This window comes from Lupinus angustifolius, chromosome LG19 (assembly GCF_001865875.1).
Source record: "Lupinus angustifolius cultivar Tanjil chromosome LG19, LupAngTanjil_v1.0, whole genome shotgun sequence".
Taxonomy (NCBI): Eukaryota; Viridiplantae; Streptophyta; class Magnoliopsida; order Fabales; family Fabaceae; genus Lupinus; species Lupinus angustifolius.
This window is the reverse complement of record NC_032027.1, coordinates 17,759,305-17,781,346: the sequence shown is the minus strand read 5'-3', so window position 1 is coordinate 17,781,346 and position 22,042 is coordinate 17,759,305. Positions and strand designations below refer to the sequence as shown.

General features: G+C 28.3%; 2 protein-coding genes across 2 annotated transcripts; both read right to left on the bottom strand.

Moving 5' to 3' along the window:
* Window positions 584-5,447, bottom strand: LOC109333621 (WAT1-related protein At1g68170-like). The gene is made up of 7 exons (XM_019569144.1): window positions 5,117-5,447; window positions 4,242-4,304; window positions 3,074-3,190; window positions 2,382-2,637; window positions 1,509-1,667; window positions 1,233-1,384; window positions 584-907 (listed from the first exon to the last, which is right to left on the bottom strand). The coding sequence occupies exons 1-7, from the start codon at window positions 5,317-5,319 to the stop codon at window positions 673-675; spliced, it is 1,185 nt and encodes a 394-aa protein (XP_019424689.1). The 5' UTR covers window positions 5,320-5,447; the 3' UTR covers window positions 584-672.
* LOC109333620 (WAT1-related protein At1g25270-like) lies at window positions 10,160-19,657 on the bottom strand. The gene is made up of 7 exons (XM_019569143.1): window positions 19,313-19,657; window positions 18,298-18,360; window positions 16,121-16,237; window positions 15,327-15,573; window positions 14,318-14,476; window positions 13,862-14,013; window positions 10,160-10,471 (listed from the first exon to the last, which is right to left on the bottom strand). The coding sequence occupies exons 1-7, from the start codon at window positions 19,522-19,524 to the stop codon at window positions 10,210-10,212; spliced, it is 1,212 nt and encodes a 403-aa protein (XP_019424688.1). The 5' UTR covers window positions 19,525-19,657; the 3' UTR covers window positions 10,160-10,209.

The window sequence follows — 22,042 nt, the reverse complement described above, 5'->3', positions numbered from 1 at the left end:
CATTCCATAATGATAAGGTATTTATTTAAAAAAAATTAAATATCCCCATTTTTATTTTATTAATATATTTATTTTAGAAATTATATACTGATTTTATTACATTTTATAATTTTTCTTCGGGTCATTTGGTAAACATGATAAAATAAATATGAGGATAAAATTTTATGCTTATCAAAATTTAAAATTTATAAATAAAAAATAAACGCTATGAAATAGGAATAGTGAGGATAATTGATGTTTATGATAAAGTTGACATCTCCTAATGAACTCAAGTTCTGAATTTCATTTTTTATCGAATTATGTATGAAAATACTTAATTAGATTGCTTCTTAACTAAAATTGTTTTAGTTATTCATTGATGTATTTTGAATACACTTTATAAATGAAATTGATATTATTTTTATGAATTACTCTTGCGGTACGAATAATGCTTGTTATGTGTTTAACAAAATGCTTAACTCCTTCTAGAACATTGAGAAGAAATTCCATTTCAATAGTCTAAAACAATTAATTCATCCTTACTGAATAAAGATAGACGTAGTTGTATGTTTAATTATTACAATAAATATCTTTGCTCATATATTTGCTAGACATATATTCATATTTTAGACGGCTTGTACAATAATACTATGTAATACCTATGATCTAGAGAAATTAATTTAAATGGAATGATTAAGTATTTAAGCATGTATTCCGAGATATCACTTCTTTTCCACCAATATTATTGAGGGTATTGTAATTCTCATGATTTGCATTATCTAAAACTTGAGACTTCACAATTATTTCCACTGTTTTGAAATCATGATGGCCATTTGGTGAAACAGATTGAATATTCTTCCTCATCTCTTTGCTTTTACCCCATAGAACTATGTATAAGCCACAAACAATTAACACTGATCCAATGATGCTGAAATTAACACAAGTACAATTAGTTAAAGCAAAACATGTAAACATCAACATGAATGGAAAAACCTAACCCACTTGATTATAATAATAGATGGACTATAATAAAATTGTAAGATGAAAATAGTGGTGTTTTCTATTTGTTTTTATTTATCATGTTGTTTTCTAATAAAAATATAAAATGTAAAACAAGTTCATCAATAAAACATCTAATGTATGCAACAATTGGTGTATATATTATATTTTTACTAGAAAACAATATTGCAAACAACCAAAAATAACACTCAAGTAAATAATACTAATAATAATATAAAAATGTGCATTTATACCTTCCAAGATATAGTTTTTCATCTAAAATCGTGGATCCAGCAAATGCCACAACAACAAGCATTAGAGGGCTAAAAACAGAGACAAACAATGGGCCTCTCGTGCGTACACACCATGAAATCGCAGCCACCATTATTCCAGAAACAACTATTCCCTACACCAATCAATTTAAATCAGTAATATTTAGTCGAAAACTCACTTCATATTTTAGCCATTCATTCTAATAAAATCTAATTATTTAAATTAATAGATAGATTTAAAACATTAGATTTTCATACCGCATAAGCTACGGTTATTAGCCTAACATTCCACCCCAATCTCCACTGACTCAAATCCCTCTCAAGGATAAAAGTAAAAGTAATGGATAAGAGTGCTCCCATTAGAGACATCAATGCTGTACTTGAATAAGGACATGGATATCTTTGACTCATCTTTGCCTGTATTATATAATCAATTCAAAGTTAATGAAAGCTAAATATATTCTCTAAGTCACAACAAGTGCAAAGTCCACTATCAATTTAACTCAAACATGTGTAAAGTCAACTATTAATTTAACTCAAATAACATTTTATAGGTGGTTTAGTGCAAATACAGAAAATGTCATGTGTGACTTTAGCTAATAGTATAATAATAATTAGTTATCAGTTAGGAGATCTTTATTTATAGGCTAAATGATTTTTCCATGGGCTTAGTAATGAAAGAAATATATAATTGAATTTAACATTATATATCTTAACCGAAAAATGGGTCGATCTATTTATATATTCTTTAACTCATTTACTTATGCATAATGACACTTATTCATCTATTTATATATTTCAGGGAAGGAGTCAAAGCTAAATCTACTCTAGCATTTGATGTCTCACTTCTTGTGTTCCTCTTTCATTCATCTAAAATATATGTATTAACTTCGTTTTTGGGCAAATGTTATAATGTTAGTATTTATTATGAGTGAGACTCGAACCTTCAATATCATTCATTACGATTTTTCATCTTAACCATCAAACCATCTTATAACTTTTTTTTTTTTTCAAATTTGTTACGAGTGAAACTTGAATTCACTGATCTCGTATAATTTTTTGCTTCTTAACCAACCAATGAGATATAGATGTTATATCAAATTAATGACTCATAGCTTTAAAAAAACTGACCTGAATGATGAGCCAAAGAGCATAAGAGATGTTGCTGGCAAAAGAGGAGAAAGCACCTAAGATGAACATGGCATGGGAACTAGCTTGTGGGTGTACAACATGGTTGTTTTTATGATTGAAGAGGTTTATGTGAAAGGACAACATTTTAATTTCGACACCTTTAATGAAAGTTAGTACCATTGCACCACCTATTCCAATTATTGTTCCAATCATCTTCGCCCTCCCTCCTGCTGCTCTCAAATTTAATGTTTCCAAACTGAACATATTTTAAGGAAACAAAAAAGGCATGCAATTATATAATGCATTCTCATTATGATAAATAATGCTAACTCAAATTCTTTATTTTTATTTTTCGGTGTACACTTATGCTTTTTTTTATAAGCCAATTGTATTAAAGAAGTACACATAATGCTAACTCAATACAAGATGAAGATTTGATTATCATCCAAAGTATGATAGACTTTTTTGTTTGTTTGGAAAACTTGATCCTAGAGGGGTTTTTTTTTTTGTAGATTGGAAAGAAGAAAACAAACTAAAGCAATGATCCTAGAGGTTTAACATAGCAGGCATGTTATAACTCTTCTAAAACTTAAATTAAGGGTTTTATATATATAACTTTTTTTCCTTTACTAAGTGGATTAATTGTAGTATTTAACATTTTGTGATATGTACTAGTATTTAACATTTCTTACCGGAATAAGAGGGACAAAATAAAAGTGATGGCTGGAATGAGGTTCGATACGGCGGTTGTGAACGTTACAGATGTTAAGGCGAGTGCTTCCATGTGTAAGTTTTGAGGCAATGCTCCACTGCATATTAAATCCAAGTCTAGATTAGAGAAAGTTAAGAAGAAAAATAATTCAATCATAAAAGAGAAAAGAATAATTCAATACATAATGCTTAGTTTCTTTTTTGTATATTAAAAAAGAATAATGCTTAGTTTCTTGATGGTATAATTCGAAATAAATTTTATCAAAATAAATTATGCAGCTACAATACTTAATAATTTTGTTAAGCTGACTTCTCAAAGAAGCTTAGATAAAAAAAAACTTTTCAATGAAAACAAAGTAACTGAAATATATTATTGGCTTAGATGACTAATTGGTCCCTGAAACACCCTATCTTTATTATTTATATGTATTAATCCTTAAATATTAAAAAAGTTTGTTTGATCTTTATGTTACAACATCTTTATTAACTACTAAAGTGACAATCATTACCATATGTACATATATGAGTAATATGAGGTAGTACAATGTGATTAAATGACATGGAAAAAATGACCAAATAAAAAATACCTATTAGATCATAACCACCCACTAACTCAAACCATTACCTACATAATTTGATAGTTGCTCATGACTAGGCTAACTTAAAGCCTTCTTTTTTCTACGTATAACTAATATTGGACTAACTTTATGTATAATTATGGTCCATTCTCTTAGAGATTTTGCTTACCAATTGATAAAAAAAATCCCAATACTTGAAATTTGCATTCACAATATTCAAATTCTTCATAGGGAGACCAAAATCCTTTTTGCTTAAACCAATTGCTATTAATCATTTTTTTGCATTTTAACTTTCTTAAGTAATAACTACTTAGTGAGCAAAACCACAAAATAAAAGTAATCTATGGTAGGAGGGATAACCTTCATTCATCTAAAACTTTATGTAAAGAAGAAAAATAAATTATTGGCGGTCCAGAGAGAGTTACTAAGGGTTACGATAATGACAATGAATCACGCTGCAAACCAAAAAAGTGAACCTAAAAAAAAGCATAAAATGATAATGGAGGAGCTTTTTTTTTAACAACTAATGGAGAAGCATATACATAATAATTAATAATATTATTTTACATACCCAAATAAGCCACACAGAAATGCCTGAAAAAGTATTGTCCAACTCATCTTTGGCCTCTTCTTCCTGCAAATTATCATCAACAAAGACCATTTTATTATTTGATTTTAATGCTAAGGATTTGAATAAAAGCATGTTGTCATGAGAAAACTATATATATCACTTTTTAAGAATGATAAATATATCATTTTCTAATCAAATCTTGTTTTTAATAGATTCATTAACGTGTGTCATAAAACACACACTAAAAACTATCATTATTACTATTACTATTGTTATTGCTTCTTCAGTTATCTCAAATCTCAAATAGTATTATCCACTAACACCTAGATGCTTCACGAAATACAAATGTAGAAAAAAACAATCATTCTCTTCATTGACTCTTTGGGAAAGAAACCAATAAAAAAAACATTCTTTCGGTTTGTTTGCCATGTATTTTTGTCACAGAAGAAAGCACTATTTGAGGAGAAAGTTACTATGGCTTGCGTTTGATATTATACATGCATTTCATATAAAAAATCTGCAATTACATAATATGTTAAAATCACTAAATAAAAGTTATTAATATTATTGTGTAAAAGATGAAGAAGGAAAAACAACAAACCATGCATGTAGAATAAAAAATTGTAGCATATATAGATATACATATTGAGAACATGTAAAGATGAAAACAATAATAAAATTGTGTATACATTTTTTGTGTAGACAAGTTGAGAAACAAGATGAAAATAACCAACATTTCAAGAAGGAAAAAACAAGAAACTATGCATCTTGAATAAAATTTGTAGCATATACTTATTGAGAATATGTAAAAAGAGGAAAAGAAGAAGAAACTATGTGCATGTTAAATCAAGTTAAGAATGAAGATGAAAATGAACCTTTCAAGAATGAAAGCAAGTGGAGCTATGAAAGCAGTTGCAAAAATATAGCGGTAAGCAACAACAACCCTCAAGCTCATGCCATCATTGACCGCAAGCTTGTACATGACATTGACCCAAGCATTTGCTATTTGCACCAACACCATTAGTAGGGCTGGCTTCAACCCATGCACCAAGTTTCTCATACTCTTCATCATGATCATCCTTCTCTTAAGGAGTTAAAGTATATATCTTCCTTAACAACCACCAATAGTGCCTTCACAAATTGCTTCTAATTAGGTTAAGTTCACTTAGACTCCGAAAGAAAGAAAGACATATATTTCCAAAAGGTTTGTAGTTGGTTGAGAAGTGAAAGAACTAATGGTGGTGTATTTAAAGCGAGAGAGAGAGTTAACTAATAAGATGTTAGTCTAGTGATGTAAGGTTTTGTTAGATCCATAGAATGACCAAAATGTCAAAAGTTCAATTCTTAGAGCGACACTCGTTGGGAGAAGTAGTCATACAACCTGAAAAATATTAGTTATTTACCCAAGAAATAGAGATTTATTCTTATTTGTATTTGAGTATTTATATTGAATACGTATCTTTTTTCATACTTTTTAATGCATTATTTCTGATTTTAAAAGGATACTAAGTCTTTGCTTCCGGTTATCTCCATATCTATTTTCAATTTCTCATCCCTCACACTCTTTTCTCTCCACCCCACATCCTTAATTATCAACCTGTTTATGTTTTTAAAGAAAAAATGTTTTACTTAATAATTATATAACACGTGTATAAAAAAAAGTGAGAATATTTACTCCTTTTTCGTTTTCATCATCTAACTTTTTGGCAGCTAAAAGGAAAATGGTTTATTGACACCAAGAGCTAAAATAGACCTGCATCAATAAAGTGCCTAATTTTTTACGTATTTTAGAAAAACGTATAAAATAGAAAATTTTGACATTGAATTATTGCATACAAGATTCTTTTAGAAAAAAGAAAAAGTTACTGCTTGATATACAATATAATAATATTCCCATACGTTAAGTGCGTCCCACGTAAAATTATATAATTTAATCCCCGAGTGGGTTTGTGTGGCAGGGAAATGTTAGTGACTATCCTTGCATGTATGGCAATATATATATATATATATTAATTAGGAAAAAAATATGTACATTTTCAAGTTGAGGAACATGGCATGAGTGCTCTAGAAAAGGCAATATGGTTGCTTCCAAGTTCCAACATCAGATTTAGTGCACAATTGTCTCAGAATGTTGTCAACCTCGACTTAATCTACCTGGGAATCTAAGAAGAAGCATGTTCCATTTTTTTAGTGTTATATAAATAATTGGTCAATAACAACAATGGCACATGACAGGAAAGATCGACATGTAAAGCTATAGAAACTATAAGGTTAGTGCGGATCTTAGAATCCCATTAACTTATATAGTTCTAAAAGTAACAAAAAATATAACTTTTGAAATTGATTAATATTTTTCCGCTTTTATAGCTAACGTTTATCCTATTATTGCATTATGTTGATTGTTATATAACCATCTAAGTGCATGGTTGTAAGTGTTACTAGAAAAGACATTAAAACAATTCTAGGGACAATTTTTTTTTTTAATTTCACACTAATGCTTAAGTTTATTATTCTGGTAAGAGTAGGCTTATATAAGTTTTTTTAAGGGAAAAAGAAAAGAGGAGAAAAGAATGTGAAAGCAGTGGAGCATGTAATTGTGAGGGTTTTGAGTGTAATTCATTTATTGGTCTATTTTACAAGTTAACCAACTAAAACAATTAAAGCAGAAATTTTTCAAGCAAACAATGCAATTTGGCCTATTTTTTCGACTTTAAAATTAATAATAATGAGTGCAAGGTAGTTGAATGGTAGCTTTCTTCCTTCAGTCAGCATCCACTAGCTGCAAAGGGAGTCCAGTGAATTTAGATCAACTCCTCATGCACCACAGCCACAAAAACAAACTTGGCTAGTTACATATATAAATATATATATATATATATATAAATAAAGATATAACTCATGTAGATTTTAGCATTAGCCACTTATGGTGGAAATGAATGGGATGAAAAAGATTATAAAATTAACAGAATAATAAAAACAAAAATATAATTTTGAAGAAGAAAAAATAGTTTGGAGCAATGGTTTGAGTTTTTCATATCATTCCCAAGTAAATTCAATAAATTTTGCTTTGTTATGAAAATTAATTTGAAAAGGTTTACGATTCTGTGGATCCATCCTTGAATATATGTTGGTAAAATTTGGATTCTACTAATATATGTTGGTTCTTTATCACTTTCGGTTAATGGGAGTTCAATATATGAGATTCGAATAAAGCGGGGATTGAAGCAAGGAGACCCTCTAGCACTATTCTTGTTCTTGCTAGTTGAAGAAAATCTTAATGGGTTAATGATGGTTGTTTTCAAATAGAATGTTTCTTCTTTTAAAAGTAGTCATGTGGATTTATATGTTTCTTCACTACAATTTGCTATTGATATCATTACTATTGGTGACGATTCTCGGGAAACATTCATGTATTGAAAGCAATTTTGAGGACTTTTGAACTTGTGTATCCACTAAAAATGAATTTCTTTAATGGTAAAAGTTTGGGATTAACATTTCTCCTCTTCATATAGGTGTTGCATGTATAAATATTAATTGTATTCAAGGCTCTTCCCCATTTAAATACTTAGGACTACTAGTAGGTGAAAATCCAAGAGCTCAAAGATGTTGGTAGCTAGTTATTAACACTATAAAAAAGTGCTTATTTTCTTGGAAAGGTACAAACTTATCTATATGAATGATTACTATGATAAATTATATGTTGAATAACATCATCTCTATTTCCTCTTGTCTTTCTTCCCACTTTTAAGCAAGGTCTGAAAAATAGTGCTAGGGCATAATGGGACAAAGTTTTGACACTAAAAATTTGTCTACCTCCCAAGGTAAAAAATTCACAAATAAATTTCATTGGTGGAAAGATATATGCTATTGTTGTTGATTTAAAGACTTAAATGAGATTTTCTAGTTGTATTTCTAAAAAGTTAGGGTGTGGAGATAAAACACAATTTTAGGTGGAAGCTTTGTTTGGATCAAACAATTTAAAGTCAACTTACTCATCTTTATGTATACACTCTTTTTTTTTTTTGGTTAAGCAAATTGTATTAAAAGCAGCACAAGGGGTGCTAACCCAATACAAGACAAAGATCAAATATTGATCTTTTTAGAAGTTAATATAATACAAGTTTTTGGATCGTTACACCAATTAGCAAACGCAAGAGAAGTTGGAGCAACTTTAGAGAGAAACCACGACCAAGATCTAGTTTGGATTAAATCCAAAATATGCACATAACTCATAGCCTTGTTGGAAAAGATCAAATAATTCCTCATAATCCAAATGGACCAAACGACAGTGAACCATACCATCCTCCACAAACTTGCCCCTTTTACATTCGATCTAAGAGCATCATGCATTACTAAGAATTCCCCAAGAAGGAAGTAGGAATTCTCAACTTGCCCCTTTTAGGTGACTTTTCTCAACTTTGTTCAATAATAACTAGGATGGAGTTCTCTATGTTTTCAAATATCTTTGGAAGGTTAAGACTCCCAAGAAGGTGGTGGATTTTGCATTGCTATGAGATAGATTATTAACAAAAGAGAATCTTATGACTCGGGTTATGTGATTGAGTGGTAATTGTGCAGCTTGTCTTATAGAGAAAGAGTTTGTCTTACATTTATTTATATCTTGCTTTATCTCTAGTATACTTTGGACACTAATTCTTCAATGGTTTTGGAAGCTAATCCTATTGTATTGAATCATTGGTGACTTCTATTCTCAGTTTGGTGTGTTCTTCAAAGGAAATGATTAAGGTAAAGACCTAACATTGGTTTACAATTATTATTGGTAGGAATGTTTCTTTTTCTGATCCCTATGAGTCAAATAATTTGTATTTCCTCTTCCATTATGTAAGCATATCACCTTTGTAATGGACATGAGGACCCCTATACTCTTTATTATCTTTATTAATGAAGTTTTTTAGGACAAAAAAATGGTTCAGTTTAAATACAATAGGTAACCCTAAAAGATATGGAGGACCCTAAATTTGTCATGATCTTAAACTAGTAAATCTAATTTCAAAATAAACGTATTGTTGTAAAATCACTCGTGAACATAGTCCTTCATCAGGCTTCATGCATGCGAGAGTAGTGAAAGTAACTTTGGGTTGGCACAATACACTCATTCCTCGAGCAAGTTGGCTATTTTCTCCAATCATGAAATGAATGCATGACAATATAAAATGAGAGAAAAGGGCTTGGGAGTTGTGGAATAAGAGAAACCAAGTTAACAAATTTAATTGAAAATGAGTGCTCAAGTTCATAGAATTGCATCATATTACCTTCCTTCACACCACATTCACCAAATATTTGTGTTAAGATGTAGAGGTTCTCAATAACAATAAAAGATAAAGAAAAAAAGATGTATGGGTTGATATGAGTTTTATATAGTATCATTGCATCATTCATGTTCAATCATCATCGTCTCTTCAAAAAAAGTAATACAAACAAACAATGATTACATATAAATCTTTACATTAATATTGCATAGATATTATATTATTTGATAAAATTTCTCAAATAACGTTGATACTAAAATTTTGTATATCATTAAAGTAATTTACTTTTAAAATTATAAGTTTTGCTACAACTCTAAATGTATTTTTATACTTTTAAACAAATACCCGTCCGATTGTATTTTCATGCATTCAAGCATACACCTTAAGTAAATTATTTTGCATTGAGAAAGTTATCTATTGGATTATATTTTGTCTTATGGAGATAAGATTTTCATAAACAAAATTGAGCTCCAAAATTAAAAACACGGGTGAATAAAATATCACTCGTTTCTAAAGGTCAACTAGACAATAAGTTAAGTAAAAATTAGCATTGTTTTTTGGTAGATTGTGAGAAAACGTTAGGAAAATAAAAAACTATGAAGTACTTAAATAGAAATGAAAGAATAAGATAATTGAAAGTCCAATTAAGTATACTACTCAATCTAATCCTTATTATAAAACATGTTTGTACGTAGAAGTTAGTTTTGTGTGACATGCTCTTCATTATTTTGTGTCACATTTTGGGATAAATTTTGATTATTCCTAACTACATTTGCATCATTATCATGGTGTGTATTGTTGTTATTGTGATTGCTTTTATCTTCTAATACGATGATGTCGACTGTGTCAGATTGGTGAGGGCTTTGTGATGGCACTAATTGATTCATCTTCTTTATCTCTTGACTTTTACCCCATAGAACCAAGTATAAGCCACACACTATCAACACTGCTCCAATGATGCTGAAAATTCACAAATACAAATTATTAGTTCCGAAGCAATCCATCATACCATAGGTAAGGAACTAAACTTTTTTTGAATGTGTAACTCCCTCTCAATAAGTATTGCTCTTAAGAATCAAGTTTTTAATATTTTGGTCATCCTGGATCTAGTGAGTCCTTGCAACTACTGGATCAAACTCTTTGTTGGTAGACTCGAGATAATTTGTTTTGAGTTCTAAACAAAACGATTCTTAATAAATGTTTTTGGAAAAATAATTCATATCAAATTACAAACTATTTATGTGATTGGTTATAACTTATAAGTTCTTAAAACAATAATACTTTGCAAAGGGATTTTAAAGTAGGCTAAAATGCAATTTTGGCTTCTTAGCTTTCTCAATTGTGTAACTTTAGTCCCTCAAATATTTTTATGTGCGATTTTATACCTTCAACTTATAGAAATGTGTAAAAATAACCATTCCATTAAATTTTCAACCAAAAAACGAACAACATTTTGTAGGTGACAATTTTTTTCAAACGCGACATTGCATGAATGAGTCCTAAGTAGCACAAAAATTATAATGTGCTGTTCTGGTCACTTATCCTTTTCTTTTATGCAAAATTCGCCACACATTTTTTTGTGTGGTTTTCATCATGAAACTTATATGACTATGCAATAACGATTAACCACGCTCTCTAAATATAAAGTACATTTATGGTCCTTAATTTTTTTCAATTGCTCAAAATTCGTCGTCATATTATTATATTTAATAAAATTAGACCTTCATAAAATATCTTTAATTAATAAAATAAAAAATAACCAATCAATGAAAATTAAATATGTTTGAATAGAATCTTTTTGTTTTGTTTTGTGAAAAATATATTATGAAATTAAGTTAGTCTCACATGTAAATTAGACTAGATTATTATTAGATAAATTTCAGTATTAACACAATTTTATTCTCTCATTTCTTTTGTCATTCATCTTTTTCTCTGGATTGTATCTATTGGGCAAATATGGGTTTGATCAAGATTTGTTTCTCTGGCGTGCCAAAAACAAGCATGACATTATTATGGACATAAAATCCTAAAGTATGGAATCCCATAAAGAGGGACCCATCTTAAATGGGATGAGCATGCATTGATTTATTAGCAGCATGCAATGGTCAAAATTAGATAAAGTTGTCATTGCATAACCTTTTCAAATTTGTTTGGATATATTGAAAGAATAATCATTCTTGCACAATTATTTTAATTAGATGATGAAAAGTGCATATAAAATCACACAAAAGATCAGGGACCAAAACTGTGAGTTATAGTTAAGGGCAAAAATAGATTAGGTCAGATTTTATCTTAAACAAATTCAACCTATATAACATATAGGAGTCTAGGTCTGGCCTATTAACTTGTTTAAAGACATGTTATTTATACTATATATAAAGCCAAAACTTGAAATAACTTCCCTAATGGTGTAATTTTCATTTCCTATTTTGCCCTTAATATTATTTAATTTTTACAAAAAAACTATATAATCCTAAGCAACCTCCACCAATACATTAATTAACCACATATATCACCTTAAAAAACATTATCATAAACACACAAAAAATATAATATAGAGTACACTGAACACAACAAATACATTCTAATTCAAAAATGAAATATATAAAAGTTGAATATGTCGTATCACACAATATTCACCAGCAGGCACGAAGTGTCTGTACACACTAGTACTATATAATGTTAAAACATGTCATCATGTATATATGTAAATATGCTAATATTCCTACTTTTAATTAGACTTTTCTAACCATAACAATTAAATTATATTTTTCTATACATTTTTATATTAAAATCATATATATATATATATATATATAACTAAATAAGCTAGCATGTTAGGTTTAATAGACTTTTTGGATAGTCTAAAGTCTGTCCTGTTAAAATAAATAGACTTTTTAAAAAGTCTGAGTCTGACTTATTCACGCAAAAAGTTTGGTCTGACCTAACCTACTATAGGCCAGATAATAGACCCTGATAGACGGTATGATCTGTTTCCACCCTTAGTTATAGTTATAGATGTTCCATAAGAATAATACATGTGATGACATGTTGGCCAACCTCTCTCACTTAGGAAACACCATGACAATTTTTTTTATGGAGAGACCAAATGACTATATTTTTATATTTATGTAAACTGGAGGATGAAAATCACACAAAAATTATGGAACTAACATCGCATAATTATAAAAGTTTAGGGACAAAAACTGGATTTGTACCTTGTAAACTGATAGGGTGCAATGTGGCAAAAACAATTTTTATTTTATGAAATTACAACATAAAAATGGTTTAAAACATGTTTGGATAAAATAAGTTTAAAACATGTTTGGATAAAATAAGTTTTCAAACACTTTTAACTTAGTAATATGAAAATTTAAAGTAATAAATATTCCAAAAGATAAATTATTTCAACTAACATAGAACTAAAATGTCCAAGATTATCTAAAATATACTTTAACAAGTCTCTTTAAGCAATGCACTACTCAACACAAGCACAAAATGGATAAAAAAACACCAACTCACTATATATTACAAAGAGAGGTTTCAATTTAGCTCTAGAGGTGATGAAACATTCAGTGAAAAACACTTTCCAAAGAATGACCGTTAGGATTTCCAAATAAAAGTGATTTTTTTCAAGAAAAATAAAAAAACAAAGAAAAATAAAAAAACAAAGAAAAATAAAATATTATCCTGCTAAATCTTTATACTAATTTTGTTGTCTACCAAAAAGTGATATATGTCACTTGTAAAACCTAATTACTAATAAATAAAGTATTATCTTATAACATGTGTCACTTGTAAACAAATCATTAATAAATAAAGTATAACTTTATGACATATGTAAGATTAGTATCGTAATTTAGGGGTATATATCTGTTGTCTCACATTTTGTGTCACTCCATGTCTATGAGCATGTGATTAGTCAGAAAAAATATATTTAAGTTAACATTTAATTTTAAATATTTTTCTAACCAATAATAAGTTCATGGTACATGGAGTGACACAAAACGTAAAACAACAAATCTGCTCTCATAATTTAATAAAAGGATATAAGATTACTAAAAAAAACTAACAAACTTTCAATTTAAGCAATTTTTACTGAAAGGATTGAAGATTATGAGGATAATTGCCCTGAAGAAGAACATCTATCTCCTGTATGGGCCTACCTAGTAGTAACATAAGGTCCAAGGCAGAGCTACCTTTAAGTTGTAGGGCTTAAGTAACTTACTAATTTCATTTTGTATTGAACTATTATGCTCTAATGTATTATGTGAAAATTATTTTATCAGGATAATTATTAATTACTAAATAGAAAACATTAATAAATTAATAAATAAAACAGATATATACCTTCCAAGATGTAGCTTCTCATTCAACAAGGTGCAACCAGCCAAAGCCACAATAACAAGCATTAGAGGGCTAAAAACAGAAGCAAATAATGGTCCTCTCATGCGTATGCACCAAGAAATCACAGTCACCATGACTCCAGAAACCACTATACCCTAAAAACATAGGCAAAATAACCACTTATAGAATAATCTTTAGGAGTAAAAAGGTCAAATTAAACCTCTAAAGGTATGATGTGATCGACTAAATTATTAAAAAAGGGCACATAAACCTAATTTTTATGTTGATTTTTATTTGTTAGAAACATTTTTTTAACTTGAAATATAGGAATATTTTATTCCAACCTCCATGTTTCCAAGATTCCTTGAAACATATAAGTTGATGACATTTGTATATTTGAAAAATCAAATTGAAATTTGAGTCTAATGGGATAATAATATTGTTTAGAAAATAACATACCGAATATGCAACAGTTAGAAGACGAATATTCCAACCCAACCTCCATTGAGTCCAATCCCTTTCAAGGGAAAGAGCAAACACAATGGAAATCAGTGATCCCCATAGAGACATCAATGCAGTGCTTGAATAATGACTTGGATATTTTTCACTCATTTTTGCCTGTTGCCACAATAATTCATATTTAATTTAAACCCAAACACAACATTTATAGACTAATTATATATACAATTTATGTAATCAGTGTAAAATATTTATATACCTTATCAATCATTCATTTGTATTACTTACTTTTTAAAAAAAATCAATAATAATTAAAAATGAATAGTTGATTATGTATTAATAGTGTATCAAACTCGTACACAGTCAATCCATATATTTTTTTCTCATTATATATATAGTGTAATATCTATGTAGTACAAATTTATATACATCATCCACTTTCATTTGTATTACTTTTATAAATAAATAATAATGATTAAAAATTAATATTTCGTAATATACTAACACTATATCAAACTTACATATGGTCGGTGCATATATTTTTTCTCATTTATATAAGAATAATTTTCATATAAAATATGTGAGAAAAATAAAAAAATGACATGTATCTTTTAATTTTAACCGCCCAAATAAGATTCAATTATCTATATTAATTGTTCTTACAATAACAATTATTTTTACTTGAATCATTTCCAAGTATAACTTATAACCCATTACTTTAATGACGAAATATTGCCTTTTGGGCTATTAAATATGTACTAATGAATACACATAGAAAAACTCATTTTAATTATATATTTAACTAGTGTAGTTAAGCACTTATCAATGTTTGTAAAATAAGTTTTCAAGATTTTTTTCTTTTTAAATTTCTCTAATAAGCTTATTAAAATGAGAACTTAAAGGATGAATAGAAATTATTTTTCAAAATTGTTCTCACAAATTAAACTTTGTCTAAGTTGTCTTCTAAATGTACACCTTCTAATAATTACACTTGTAAAACAAAGCTGACCTGAATAATGAGCCATAGGGCATAAGAAATTCCACTAGCAAGGGCACATAGAGCACCTATTGCAGATTTACCACCAGAGCTAGAGTGTTCTTCATGAACACCATTTGAGTGATGCAAAAGGTTTACATGCCTCATATTGATTTCCACACCTTTAACAAAAGTTAGTACCATTGCTCCACCTATTCCAGTTAATGTACCCACTATTTTACCCTTTCCTCCTCTTGTTCTCAAATTTAATCTTTCCAAACTGAATACATGCCAAAAAAAAATATGTATATATTATTATCCACTATTGCTTTCACATGCTTTCAAATTGTATAAACTATCAATTTTCAAAATTTCAAAACCTCATATATAGTAATTCTAATATGTAGTATATTATTGAAGTTAATTATATATAACCATTCTTTCATATTTTCAAGTAAGCTAGATATTTAAACTATTTTATGCATTTAAATTGGTTCTTTAAGTTTGTTGATAATATAAAATTTATTTATAACAATGGTACAATTTTATAAAAACAGTAGATTAACTTTCTAGATATTTTCATTCTGAACACAAATAACATGAAAACTGTGGATTTATTTGAGACTTGAGAGGGTTGTAAAAAGAAGAGAGAAAAAATGTGAATAGGATCAAAACAAAAGAAAGTTACAAGACATAATTCAAAACATAAAATAAATTAAATGAAGATATGATAATTTCTTCTAATATTTATAAATTTAAATAATTTTTTAAAAATAAAAAAAATAAAAAATAAAAAATAATAATTGTTAAAGGTGAGGTTTAGTTACCCAAAGGAAACAGCCATGATAAAAGTGAGGGCTGGTATGAGATTGGCCATGGCTGATGCAAATGTTGCAGAAGTTAGAGCCAATGCCTCCAAGTAGAAGTTTTGAGCCAATGCTCCCCTGCAAATTAAATTAAATTAAATCCTAATTCTTCGTAACTAAAATCAATTAATTAGAAAGAATACATCTCTATCTACTCGTTAATTAAAATAAATTATGAAGAAAATAATTCGCAATTACTATAGATAAAAGAAGAGGTTTAATTCGTATAAATAAAAAATAAAATAAGTAAAATCATATGTTAAAATTAGAATAATTGGAGTAGCCTAATGTGCAATTTAATGTGTAATCGGTACATTATAGGAACATCTCAATAGTTGCTAGTAGTTTTGTACCTAGGGAATGCACGGGCTGTTAGTTTTATTTATAAATTAATTTAGGATTATTTTACCATTTTTAAAAATGTAATATAATTGAAATATTGATGAGAAACAATAATTTTTTATTTGAACATATATAATATTAATTTTTAACTCAATAATTGTTTTTTAGTTTTATAGAATCATTGTTTAGTTTAGGTAAATTTGAACTTAAACTTAGGAGTACATAATAATGCCTTTTTAGATCGAATATTTGAGGTCAATTTCTCATAATCTTAACTCTTATTTTGTATTCATATATTTTTATGTAAGTTACTTGTTTTTTTTCATCTTTTAAAAAAAACATGACATGTGTGTCCTTTCAGGATGAATGGAAGCTTATGTTATTGTCAACTTTTAAAAAATGAAAATTATCTTTACGAAAATGAAAATTCTGGGAACATATGAGTGATTGATTAGACATTGTTTAATATTTGTCTTAATACATTCCTTAAGATTTAATTATCTTATAGGTAATTATTAATAAACATGGGATAGTATCATTATTAGAACTCTAAATTGTTTATTTCTACTTCTCCCATCAAAATTTTAGTTTTTTTTTTATTTTACAAAAATATAATTGGTCACAGAAATTTAAATAAGTACTTGAAAGTGTAAATAACTTCACCACCAACCCTATGATACAAAGAAAAGTGATTTTATTAGTAGTTTTATAATGAATTGATTTTTTTCCATCAAGGTTAAATCGATAGGTTGATAAGATAATAGCTAGTAAACCACTCCACATATCCTAAAGTGTCCTAGACATATATAATATTCCCATTGTTCATAAATCTTGTTTGATTTTGGAACTCTAGAATTAGCTACCAAACTAGAATGAGGCATAGAAAGATCACATAAATATAGCTATATAAATGACAAATACATGGTACATAATTAAAGAGTCACGCATGGTTAGGAATCTATGTGGACAGAACATTGTCCTCACTAACTAAACTATTTTTATAAACTTGACATTTTCGCTTCAAAGTTTGATCAAAAGTCTAAACCGAAAGAAGAGCATGTACATTGGGCTATTTCTATACCATTCTGAAATTTTAAATGTTTTTTAATATTCATTATTTGCAGTGCTTTTTTTGAATAATAAAAATAGATCATTTCTGTGGTAAAACATAAATGTGTGAAATAGATTGTAAGAAATATTTAAAAATAAATGATAGTTTACGTATAAAGTAAAAATATTTGATACTCTTAAATCTTAATAGTAAGTGTGAAAAATTACTTCATCTATCATCATTTATAAGTCGTAATTTCCTCTGTTTTATATGTTTTTGTTCATTAAGTTTATTGCGGAAATATAAGAAATTATTAAAAATATTAAATTTTGATTAAAACACTCGATTCATATATTTAAGAGAGAATAAAAGTTATAATTGATTAATTTTAGATTATTAAGTAATGATAGAATTGGGAACAAACTTGACCAAACCTTGAAATTGTAAAATGACAATAGTTTTGGAACAAACAGAAAAGCAAAAAACAATAAAAGAAGTATTTTAGAAAGTTTCTTTGACCATAAATATAAGTTGTATCTAGATTCTAGATACTATTAAATAACTTAGGTAAAATATATTCATATTATGCATTCTAGATTTACTACTCACTTCATATTCCAACAAACAAATTACTTTCTCTATAATAATGAATGAGTAATTTGGAAAGTTTAATAATTATTGAAAAATTTATGTTGTTGCTTAATCAAAAAAACGATAGAGAAAGAACGTATCAATAATTACATACCCAAATAAGCCGCACAAAAACGATTGAAATAGTATCATCCATGTCATCTTTGCTCTCTTCTTCCTAATAAATAATAATCAACAACAACAACAAAAACATATTAGTTAATTTGGAGAAAATGTTCTTAAAGTAAGACGATTTCCCTTGCAATATTAATTTTGTGAGTTATTATTATTTCACAATCTAATTATATTTTTAATCAAATAGCTACTTTATCAAATATTTTATTCAAGTTGATATTTAACTTCTTTTTGTTGTTTTTAGCAATTTTTGTTGCTATTGCTTCTCTACTTTTCTCAAATAGTTATGAAAAGACATGAACCTTTTCATGTAATCATATATAATGAAAACTGACAATTCCATTAACATTTTCAAACGCTTAGGGACAAAAAAGCAAAACAATCATCCTAGATTCATTACAAACTTTTAATTATATTTATTTTTATATAATAAAAAGGTCATTCTTCACCTTCTGCCATGTATTAATCTCACTAAAAAACTAAGAAATATTCAAGAGGAAATTGTTATATGGCGTATCATATGCATTTCTGAGCTAGGATCATGTAAAATATCATATTTGACGTAAATCAATTTCTTAAAATGTGATAGCTAAAATAATTTTATTAGAATCTAGATGATCTAATTACATGCAATAGAGAAGAAAAAGAAGAACTATCATAATGTTATATATACATATGATTTATATATTACATACAATGCACACAAAAGTAAACATGGTTGCAAATAAAAATGTATAATGATACTATTGAATAAGGGAGTCAGGTCTCATTTGATCGTGAAGAGGATTGTCGTAAGGAATGAAGTGCAGGAGGTTGTGGGTTCGAGTCCGATCATCCCCAAAAATGGGAGTTATAAGGTAGTTAGATGGTGGGGTGTAGGACGTTGAGATGGAGTCTCACCCACAATAAAATACTAACTTACTAACAATTAACATACTAACAATTGCCGATAAAAAAAAAAATACTATTGAATATAAATAAATTAAAGATGAAACCTTTCAAGAATGAGAGCAAGTGGAGCTATGAAAGAAGTAGCGAATACTAAGCGATATGCAACAACAACCCTCAAATCCATGCCATCATTTACGGCTAGCTTATAGAGCACATTGACCCCACCAAATGCTATTTGCACCATTACCATTAACAACACTGCCTTCAACCCATGCACTACATTCCAAATATTTTTAATCTCCATTGATCCTAGCATGTGTATCAAGGAATATTTGATGTATTATTAATAAAAAACAAAACCCACTTTGATGATATCTAAGTTATGTGTTTAATCTATTAGTATATGACAAAGTATAGTAGTGTCACAAACTATGGAAAGAAAGAAAGAAAAAGGGTGTGAAATCTCTCACTTGATATATAATAGTGTAAAAGAAATAGATGCAAGAGAAATAAAGTGGTGTTGGATGAGAAGAAAGAAGAGATGGTGAAGGGGTATTTATGGGGAATGTATATTTTATATGGTGGAAGAGGCAATGCTTGTTTGTTTAACACGTCACACATTTTAGTTTCATAGTATGTAAATGGCACACGCTTGTAATTTCAGCTTGACACGTGCGAAATGGGTTTGTTGGGTCAAGTTTGGACACATGGATTACATGTTCTTAACGGTATCACATTATCTATTTCATGTCAATTATATATTGCTATATAAACAAAAAGAATTTTTTAAATGCAAAAGGTAACACTCTGATTCGTCTAGGATAGTAAACGAGACGAGACATCAATAAGAACATGTAATCTTTTTCTAAGTTTGTTTGGGCATCATCACTAACTCATTCTGCATGCATGAATCTCAGTGATGAAATTTATGTCACCATGCACCTCTCATATTATCACATGCCATGTTTATTCATTTTAATTTTCTTTTTGCCAAGTGTGTCTCTAACATCGGATTTCACAAGTATTACTAATGTATGAAAATTCACTATAATACAATAACATTGGTAATAAAAAGTGTAATAGAATCATTGTAGAATTTGAAAACTAAACAAAATAACAAATAGAGTAACAAAAAGATGAAGGTTTTGGAGCAATGTTTTTACTCTATTTTCAAAATGACCCGTTAATATAAAAAATGTTATGTTGTGTGTTTATAATTTTTATTTTTAGTTCAGTGTTATTTTTTATTGGACCGGTTCATAAATATGAATATGTGATTTTTGTCCAATAACATAAATAGAAATCATATATTCTAAAATGATTATGTCATCGATCATGTATCTAACTAATCAATTTTTATATAATATACAAATATTATTTTGTGTGTTTAGAACTTTTTTTAATTCAGTGTCACTTTTTCATTTAATCGGAATACCCATAGGAATGGGTAGTATGTAATCTGTCCAAATAATATGGTCCTTAGATATACAAACCAAACATATAAATAACTTAAATCGTTCTTATAGTAGCTCCATATACATAGTTTTTATTGATTCTAATTATAGTGGTTTCTAACCTGATGATTGAATTGTATTTACACATGAATCTGTTTTTTTTTTTTTTTTGTGTATTGTGGATATGATCAAGAATTGTTCTCGACAATGGTTGTGTTCTAGAGTAGAAGGGTTCATTTTTTTTCTCTTTTTGAGATTGATTGATGTAGTTGGCCTCTGCAATGTTTGAAACACTATTGTATCAATTAGATTCATATTCGATGTAGACTTTGCATAAGAGTTACAGTATCTTAGTCTTTTTAATAAACCTTTGCTTTTTCCGATAAAAACATGATGTCTTTTATTTATAACTTTTTTATTAGTTTGGTCTGTGTGTCTTTCAATCTTTGTAACAAGTTGATATAGCTTTGTCGTTTAGGGCTTATTTAATCTACCATAGAATATAAGAAGAAGCAAAGGCCATTTTGGATGCTAAATACATAGAAATGAATAATCTATAAAGGGTTAAAGGCACACTATATCATAAAGATGGAGACTCAAGTTGAAGAAATGCATAGCTTTTGTTAGTGGTGTCTTAGAATTCTCTTAATTTGTCTCTCAAAAAATCATAGCAGACGCATAACTTTTGTAAGCAACTATGTTCAGTCGCAGTTTCTAGCATGCTTCCAAATGGAGTAATAAATGGGGTGGTGATATAAGTATATTCATGCCGAATGAATTATCACCTCTCTCTATTAATGGATAGTCAAGTACATTCAAAATAATAATAAAAAGATAATATGATTCTATACTTTTATCCTTAAAATAAAATGAGATGACATTTTTATCCCTATGTATAATTAGAAAAGTGATAATTTTTCTCTCCATTAATAGAGATGATACTAACTTGTTCATGCTTATGAAAAAACATGACGGTAGTATATTCTAGGGACACATAACTCAAATAGGAAAGGCTGATTATTACTTTATCAGTTCTAATCTTGTGAATCTGGATTCTCTCGAGGTTTTGTATTAGAGGAGATGATGATATATGGTAAAAATAATTTGGGTTTACATTTTAGTATTAGACTTTCCGGGCAATAGAGTAGAATGATGTCAGCCATAATCTTTTGTACCCAAAAAATAATATTTTTATATGAAGTTTTGTTATTCTGGTACGAGGTTTATATAGGAATCTGAAAATAGATATTTTTAAAGGTTAATATGAACTTAAAGTGAATAAAACACCTACCCACTTACTTCCTCAATATAATATAATTTTCTTAGTCTCAATCTTAATCCTTATGCCTTAGGGCAACAAAATCTTTTTATATTCAGTGA